We start from the raw sequence: 9,750 nt of genomic DNA, 5'->3' as shown, positions 1-9,750 counted from the left end.
AGATTCTCCAGGAGGCAGTAGGTAAGTATCCCTCACGAGGCAGGCAGACAGGCACAGGCAAACAGATAGGTAACTTATCTCCGAGGGAGGTGTCCACAGCAGACCAGACTGGGTCCACGCAGGTTAGGTAGTCCTAGGTAGGTAGAAGCACGAAAAAATACAAAAAGCTCAGAAAGGGTTCACTAAAAAGCTCGTAATTCACAAGAGGCTTAGCACATTACCACAGAGGCAAAACAATGCTCCAGCGCTGGTCTGGTTCCCACCACGGCCTTAAGTAACAGCTGCCTTCTGATGAGCCTGATCTGCCACAGGTGTAGAGGGAGTGACGAGGAGCTGCCAATCAGCCGTCGAGACGGCCCACCAGGAAGTACCAAAAATACTAAACCTCCAGAATCACCACAGCCATGAGGTCTCTTCCCCTTGAGACATGCCCGGAAAACCTCCAGAGGGAGGCATTCAGGAAGCATACTAATTAGATTCTTGAACCACTTCAGCTGACACCTTTTGATAAAGAAAATAAGTGGTTCTACTACATCATCTAGGAGTGAGGAGCTCCGAGCTGATGGTGCTCCTCACCTTATTTCTAAAACTGAGCCTGGCCACCCTACAAAAGAAGCTAATTTCAGCCCCTTTTATTTGAGATCTTGTTCTTTCAGTGATGAGCTATATCTCATGACCACAGGTCATGGTTGGAACCTATACAAAAGAGTGAATCGAGAGCTTTGCGTTTTGGTTGAGCTTCTTCACAACAACAACAAACCAGAACAACACCCTCATTACTGCAAACAAAGCCGTGTTCCATCAATCTATCTCACATTCCATCACACCATCACTCTTGAACAAAGACTCCCCATAAGACAGAGACTCCCCACAAGGCCCCCTTTTTCCAGTAGAGAATCATGATCCCAGAGTTAGAGGTGCTGATTCTCATCCCAGGTGTTTCACAATCAAATGCAAACTGCCCTAGTGTTTGCTGAAAGTCTTTACTTGAAGGTGCCAACAGAACCACATCATCTGCAAAACACAGAGACGAGACTCTAAGGTTACCAAACCAGAAACCCTCATCTTCATGACTGCACCTTGAGATCCTGTCCATGAACACCACAAACAGGATTACCAACAGAAAGCAGCCCAGTCAAACTCCAGCCTGCACTGGAAGGGAGCTTGACTTTGTGCCAAGCATGTAGACACAGTTCTCACTTTGGTTCTATAAGGACCAGATAAACCTTTAAAAATTATCCATAATCCTTCAGCACAAAAACAATTAGGATTTCAAGTGTTTTGGAGTTGTCCTGAGCAAACATACCTGAAAGTACATCTACATTTTCACTTTTTGCTTTCTGATTCAGTTTGAGGTTGCTTAACATCTCTCTAATTTGAAATGTTTTGTTGTAAACTTGACTAAACTTGATTTTGTTTTTGTAACTAGTTACATTTTGCTTTCATTAAAACCTAACAAAATGAGAAAGACTTAGACATATGTATTATTTTAGCTCTTACTCTTCACTGCTGTATAGACTCTTCATCTAATGTGAACACATCTCGAAGTCAGGTCGTCTAAAATTACCCATTTCTTGTGGCAAGCATCTTTGATACAAGCTGGAGACAAGTTAAATTTTTTTAATTAAGTTTTCCATTTAAACTTCTACTCACTGTCTGTGATAGAGGAAGAACAGAGCATAATCCTTTTATCATATCAACCTTCTAAGAACACATAAATGCTCTTAATGTCTTTCTTAAGGTGTTCTTTATGCTCATTGTGCACAGGGTAATAAAACTAACTGCATTACAAAAGAGCAGGGATCTCTTAGTGAGTCTTCAGCAGCTAAGGGCCTACAGACATACTGATAGAAGTCTGCACTCTAATAAGGGATGGTGGCTATTACTGGGGAGTGTGTGTGTGTGTGATATGATTAGCATTAACAGGGCTGGGCTGGAACAATTGCATTAGCTGGGAAGCAAAGCCATCATAAATGCTTGGCTAATGATTGAATTTTAAGTGCAGGAAGGCAGTCATGGCGCTCACGCCAGGGTTAAGTATGACCACAGAGGTGAGACCACAAATACTTAAAATAGACCGCACAACTTTCTACTGCAGGAGAGCAAAGGTCAACTTCTAAAATGTGCCTTCTGTCTAAATTTAATCACAGTATAAAGATTGTTATGAACATGAGTGCCTTAAAGTAGTTTTGGACTTAAGTTCAATTATTAATGTCACAAATAACTGATGGAAAACCAACTTGTTTTTAGCTGTTGCCTTTGATCACATTGTTGCTGAATTTAGGAAAAACACATAGATGGCTTATGATGTCACTGTGTATGAGCATCAAAAAATATACCTTCAATTTTTTTTTGTATTAGGATCTCCACATCTTCAGCAGCTGGATGTTGACCAAAGTTTTATGCCACAACATGTCTGGACAAGTCTATTTTCAAGAGCTGATGCTCCTGAAACAATGCAATTTTTGAAGCGGGAAAGTCAGTTCCCACTTTGACATCTGGGTTCCTGTTGCAACCTTTTTTTATAGTTCCTCTTTTTAGTTATAGCACCATTTCATATCAAAAGTATAAAAACCAATGAAAAAAATAATTGCTTAGGTTGAGAAATAACCATATACAATATATTTGACCTGAAATCTCATCAATATAAAGTTAATAGCATAAACATATGTTGCCAAGGAATCTAGAAGATTGGTTACTCCAGTTTGAAAAAAAGAATGTCAACTAATATTTTAAATCTGATTAGTGTTGTTAGCTTCTAGAATTGTGCCGCTCAAGGTGGCTGCGTGTTTGAGTAGCTCTATTCCATTCATTCTGAGATATTGCTTTTGAAAACTTTATTCCTCTTTTTTTTTCTTGATGTAAATCACTTTTTTGGATGATTATTTCCTCTGGTATCAGATGCTGTGCAGCTGGAAGGATTTTTACTGAAACCTTTTCGCTTTTGGACTTTTTGTTATGATGCGTAACCATGACAACAAGGTGGCTTTTTTTTTCCACAATCAGGAGGATTTGATTAACATCTTTACTCTTCAGTCTTAAACGTGGAGAACACTGAAGTCCAGTCATGGCCAGAACCAAGCAGACTGCCTGTAAATCCACTGGAGGTAAAGCTCCCAGGAAGCAGCTCCCCACTGAAGCTGTCCGCAGGAACACGCCGGCCACTGGTGGAGTGAAGAAGCAGGCCCAGTACCGTGACTCTCAGGGAGATCCACTACTACCAGAAGTCCATCAAACTGCTCATCTGGAAGTTGCCCTCCCAGCGCCTGGTCTGGAAGATCACCCAGGTCTTCAAGACCGACCTGTGTTTCCAGAGCTCGGCCATCATGGCTCTGCAGGAGGCCAGCAAGGCTCACCTGGTGGAGCTCTTTGAGGACACCAGGGCCGAGGACACATCGAGACAGACCGCTACGAGAGATCCTTCCTGTCTACTGCCATCAACTCTTTAACGAAACCAGGATTATGAGCTACAACAACATTTAATTTCCCTTTGGGATAAAAAAGTATTTTTGAATTGAATTGAATTGAATTACAGTGGGCAAGATTTAGGAGGATGTTGACCCCTGGGCTACAGCTGGTTTTGGGGCCCTATTCACATAAACTTTTCTGGTGCATGCACATTTCAGTGATGATTATGTAGATAGAAACTTTCAGATCTAAAGTCAAACCAAGCAAAGTTTCTTACTATCACTGAGTCTGACCTCAGAAACATTAAAATACCAATAAAACTTGAGAGCCATTAAAACTATGAGAGCCAAAGCATTCTTAAACTACTTTGATGACACATTATTGTACTGACCTGAAGTGAGAGAGACATAGTTTCTCCAGCATGTCATGGGTCTTTCATGATGTCTCCTCCCAGATGGACATTCTTACCAGATGCCCAAACCACCTCAACTGGCTCCTTTTGATGTGGAGGAGCAGCAGCTCTACTCTGATTCTTTCCCAGATAATCAAATTTTCTTAACCTTATTTCAAAGAAAGATCCTTGTTACCCTGTGGAGAAACTAATTTCAACGGCCTGTACATTAGATCTTATTCTTTCAGCCATTACCAAGAGTTTTTGACTATAAGTCATGGTAGGAATGAAGACTGACTGTTAAACAAAGTGCTTTGCCTTGTAGCTCAGCTCTGTCTTCTCCACAACGGACCGTTACAGAATATGCAATACCGCTGAAGCTGCACCGATCAATTTGTGAATCTTGTGCTCCATTCTTCTCTCACTTGTGAACAAAACCCTGAGATACTTAGACTCATCCTCTTGAGGCAGCACCTCATTTCCAACCTGGAGAGGGAAGTCCACCCTTTTTCAACTGAGAACCATGGTGTTAAATTTGGAGGTTGCTGATTCCTATCCCAGCTGCTTAACACTCATCTGCAAACTGCTCCAGAAAAATCACATTACAATGACACCAACAGGACCACATCATCTGTAAATAAAGACAGAATCCTAAGGCCATTGAGCTGGACCCTGGCTGCACTGAGAAATTCCATCAATAAAAGTTAAGAAATTAATCATTGACAACAAGCACCCCTGGTGGACTCCAATTCTCAACCTTAAGAAGTCTGACTCACAACCGGAAATGTGAATCAGACCATTTGTCAGTCCCTCCAGGATTTTGCAGGCATTTTTTGTGATTGTTGCGGGCTAAAATGTCTGATTTTGCGGGGCATTTTCCTAAAAGTTGCGATGAAAAGTTGTGATTTTTTTTTTACTAAAATCAATAAAAAAAACATAACTTTTATTAAATAAACCACAAATACTTCCTAGTTTTGTAAGATAATTACCAACAAACATTGACCTTCTCAAAAGGTGCTTTATTTGAGAACTTTGATAGCTTCTAAACTGACATTCATGACCATTTCTGGATTGTGCAGACACAAAGTTTTTGTCAATGCGTTTATGTTCAATGATTACACTGCAGGACGTGCAAAACAGCTTCCCCCCACTCTCGTGCAGCTAGGGATGAAACTGGTTTGCGACCACAGTGAAGTTAGTTAAGTTGGATGTTGGATATTCGTGCTCCGCGGAGTTAGCGGCGTCTAGCTCACGGCTGACCCGAAACAGGAGCGCTAATGTCGGCCAGCCGTTCTCTGCTGGCCTCTTCTCTCACATGCGGTGGTTCACTTAGGGACGGCTAAGTCAGCAGTGAGCCAGATGCTGCTAACTCTGCAGAGCGTGAATATCCAATATCCAACTTAAAACTAACTTCACTGCGGTGTTTTGCTGAAATCTTTGTGGGCAAATGTGAAGCATTAGTGCACATTTTAGCTTCGGTCGCTGCTCCTGCATGCTCCCGGCATCCTGATGTTAACAGGATGTGACGTCACATCTCTTCTTCATGAGTTATTTGGGGTTATTTTGGTTAAAGTTGCGGGAAAGTTGCAGTGTTTTGGGCAAAGTTGCACAAAATTGCGATTTTGCGGGGTTTGCTTGATTTTGCGTTAATAGTTGCAATCGCAACATCTCGAAATTCTGGAGGGTTTGATTTGTACAGGGACTTCTCAAAGTCCACAAAACTTGTATAGACTGGTTGGCAAACTCCCATGCCCCTTCATGGACCCTAGCAAGGGTAAAGAGCTGTTCCAGTGTTCCATGGCCAGAACAGAACATTGTTCCTCCTAAATCTGAGATTTGATCCTTAACTGTTCTCCCTTCTACAGCACTTCTGAATAGTCCTTACTAGCTAGGCTGAGGAGTATGACTCCCCTGTAATTGGAACACACTCTCAGGTCCCCAGTCTTGAAAAGGGGAACCACCACCCGAGTCTCCTAATCCAGTAGCACTGCCGGCAATGTTTACTCAATGTTGCAAAGTTGTTTTAACCAAGACAGCCCAGCAACATCAAGAGACTTAAGGAACTCGAGGTTGATCTTTTCCATCCCCAGAGCTCTGCCACTGTGGAGCTTTTTAACTACCTCAGTGACCTCAGCTCTAGGTATGGATGGACCCATCTCAGAGTCCCCAGACTCCTCCATGGAGGACATACTGGTGGAATCAAGAAGATTCTCAAAGTGTTCCTTCCACCACCTATCAACATCACTGAAGTCATCAGTAACCCACCTTCAGTATATACAGTATTAGGAAAGCAAATCAATTAAATTCAATTATATAATACCAAGTCACAACAAAATTAGTCTCAGGGCACTGGTCAAAAAACATTTATATACATTGTAAAAGCCAATTGGTAAAAGTTATCTATCTAAGGAAGTCAGCAGATTGTGTTTAATATTCATCTCCCCACAATCTCCCACACTGAGCAGCACATTAGCAACAGTGGAAAGGAAAAACTCCCTTTTAACAGGAAGAAACCTCCAGCAGAACCAGGCTCAGGACGAGTGGCCATCTGCTTTGACCAGCTGGGGTTTGAGAGGACAGAAAAGAGACACAGACAAACACAGAATAGCTGGTCCAGGTGTAGTTTATGTTTAATGAAAGACAAAGAAAAACAGATGTTAATGATAAATAATTATAAATACAAACATGGAGAACAAGTTATACAGCACCAGAGTGAGAAAATATGGTCAATTTGTCTTTCAGAAGTCTAAGCCTATAGCAGCATAACTACGAAATAGTTTAGGAAACCCAAGCCAACCCTAACTATAGGATTTATCAAAAAGTAAAATCTTAACCCTCACGGACAGATACTGGAAGTTGGTTCCACAAGAGAGGAGCCTGATAACTGAAAGCTCTGCCTTCCAATCTAATTTTGGAAACTCTAGGAACCACAAGTATCACTGCTTCAGATAGTTTCACTTTCCTCAGTCACCTGCCAGTTTGCCAGAATCTTCTTGAAGTTAATCTAAAGTATCTATTCAAGGCATCACCAAACTCCTTTCACACCCAAACCTTTGCCTCAGCAAAAGCCATGGCTGCAGCTAGTTTGGCCTTCTGATACTCCTCAGCTTCCTCTGGAGCACTTGGGGTTGTCCATCATCGGGTTTGAGGATGGCAGCCACAAGAGACACCAAAAGCCTTGTGACCAAAGTCCAGGGCGGCCACCTCAACAATGGAGGTGTGAAATGTGGCCCACTTGAACTCAATGTTCACCACCTCCACTGGTATGTGGTTAAAGCTCTGTCAGAGGTGGAAAATGCTGAAAAGCTTTCTGATGGGTTCTTCTGCCAGGCAATCCCAGCAAAGCCTCACTGCACATTTGGGTCTACCAGGTCTTTCCGGCATATCCCCCCTATCTGATCTATCTCACCACCAGGTGGTGATCATTTGATAGCTGTGCTCCTCTCTTCACTCGAGTTATCGCCAAGACAAAGGAAAACTGAGCTCCATGTTTTTTTCCAGTCAATGCAAATGTTGCTTCTTGTCTGGCCTGACACCTAGGGCCAATCTGCCTTGGGAGACCCTACCAGGGGGCCCCCGACTGTATAGGTCCTCGGATTATTTAGGCACACAAACTCTACCACAATAGGTAGCAATTCACAAAGAAGTCCAAAATTACAGAAGACAACAAATATGATATCCAGCTCAGAGACAGACAAGCCTCTTAATTTTTTTTTTAATACTCTGTTTATCTACGTAATCTTTACAGTCTGTGCGTGATGGATGGATAATTCTTACAGCAGCTAAAGTCAGCATTATTGCATTCACGGTTACAAAATTTGCATTATTTGTCTGTATTCTTACCACAGCTACAGCCTCTGAGGCCAGGAGCTCCTCTGCTGACATCACAGTGTAGTATGCAATGTTGGTCAGCACATAGCAGGAAGTCACAATCACCATGGAGATGGAAATGGCTAATGGCACCGTCCTTAGAGCAGAAGGATTTATAAGAACATCACTGTCACACAATGGTCCTCACTTTTCTTTTTTTAACTCTGACTTTTGTGAACAAACACTTTATGCCATGACTGAGATGCCTTTTTCATGTGTCTGTTTATAATCATGAAAGGAAGGAGGCAGAATGTCGAGTTGAAGTCAACCCACGCAGCTGTTACAATTTATGCCTAAGTAGCCTGTCTATTAACATTTAATATATTACATTTAATATATTAATTTGCTTGCAAAATTAGTAGGTAAGTCACTTAGAAATGACCATATTTAATCTTGGAGACATAGTTGTGTTGTATTCTAGTGTATGTCCAGTTTGGTTATTGGTTGAAAATATTTTTAGGAAACATTGCTATGGTCTGGAAAGAAAAAAAAGGTCACATTCTAAAAGTCTGCTCATACTGTGTAAGTTTAAATTTGTAAAACAAAACTGGTAAATGTTACACTGTTTTTTTTTTTTTTTAATATAACCCCTCCTCCCAATCCCTCACTCCAGATGCAGGAAGTGGCTCTGCCAGCCAGTAGTCACTAACTTAGGATATCTTGCTTCTGGTAATCAGTTTCATGACTTTACTCATATCCAAAAAAATAAAAATAAAAAATAATAATAGAAGAATAATTAAAACCAAAATAATTAGCTGAAATAAATTTAAATGTCCAATGGACCAGAGAGGAAAAATAGAGTGCAGTATACACTGAAGGTTCATGAAATTATTAATAATAATAAAAATCACAGACTATGTGCATTTGCAATATTGGAAAGCCTTTTTATGTCAGTTTTTAGTTCATTGCATACACCTGACTGTGAACAGAACAACCACACATTGGACTTACTTCTCTGGGTTGTCAACTTCCTCTGTTACATAGTTCAGATTGAACCTGAAAAGGACACAAAAAAATATTAGCTCTAAAGATGAATTACCAGCAATGATGCACAATACAGTATAGTGATGGAAAAAAGAAAGTCTAATCTTTCTCAGTTTTAGGTTTTTCTATATCTGGACATTAAACAAAATTCTCAGTTTTTTTGAAAGGTTCTAAAATTTTACAAATCTAACCCCAAGTGAACAAAAACACAGATTCCACCTCATTATCTCATTATTTATTTGACAAAATTTAAGCTAAAATGAAAATGTATGAAAACAACAACAAAAACAGCCCCTGTTACAACAGCTTTTAGAACCTTTTTTTTAGAAGTAATAATTCTTAGGTTTTTTTTGCTTTTTTTGTAGGACTTATCAGTCTCTCACATGGTTGCAGAGGAATTTTGGCTCACTTTTCTTTCCCATGTTGCTCCAGCTCATTGGAGTTTGAAGATATTGTTTTTATCTAACTCTCTTACGGTCTCACTGAAGCATTTTAATCAGGTTGAGGTTCAGAATTTGACCATTTATTCAAGATTTGGCCAATTACTAAAATTATTTCTGAGGGTTTTTATGTTTATGTTTGTTGGTAAATAGATACAGGAAAACATTATAACAATTTTCAAAGACAATCTACGGAAGCGCATTGCTATCACGCAGGAAAAAAATAAATTGAACGCTATCACGTTAAAACGTGATACGTATCTTGTTTAAACGTGATAATTATCTTGTTAAAACGTGATACGTATCTTGTTTAAACGTGATAATTATCTTGTTAAAACGTGATACGTATCTTGTTTAAACGTGATACTTATCTTGTTAAAACGTGATACGTATCTTGTTAAAACGTGATAATTTCATGTCCAGGAAGTGGCGGCATTATGCTAGGCTAGTACAGTGGCTAACAGGAATTGGTCAGGTTTCCCTTCATGTTTGGTCTACACGGATACGGATGCTGCTTTGCACTGTGGTTAAAACCATAAATAGTATGCGTACTCTGACCAGGATCCTAAACAGAACGGGACTGCACAGAAGGAAACGTCAGTCCGGTCCTCTAGCTGTGGCGGCGTTCCTAACCGACTGTCTGGATCGAAGCTGAAG

At 40.6% G+C, this 9,750-nt stretch overlaps 1 protein-coding gene across 1 annotated transcript in view; it reads right to left on the bottom strand.

Moving 5' to 3' along the window:
- The window catches only part of slc7a11 (solute carrier family 7 member 11), a 42,315-nt gene that overhangs the window by 17,815 nt on the left and 14,750 nt on the right, over positions 1–9,750 (bottom strand). The window contains exons 6-7 of the mRNA XM_017438249.3: positions 8,621–8,665; positions 7,643–7,766 (exon numbers count right to left, since the gene is read on the bottom strand). Coding sequence (XP_017293738.1) covers positions 7,643–7,766; positions 8,621–8,665 — 169 coding nt within the window. The remainder of the gene's footprint in view (positions 1–7,642; positions 7,767–8,620; positions 8,666–9,750) is intronic.

Source organism: Kryptolebias marmoratus, linkage group LG9, assembly GCF_001649575.2.
Source record: "Kryptolebias marmoratus isolate JLee-2015 linkage group LG9, ASM164957v2, whole genome shotgun sequence".
Taxonomy (NCBI): domain Eukaryota; kingdom Metazoa; phylum Chordata; class Actinopteri; order Cyprinodontiformes; family Rivulidae; genus Kryptolebias; species Kryptolebias marmoratus.
This window is presented reverse-complemented; position numbering and strand designations above follow the sequence as displayed.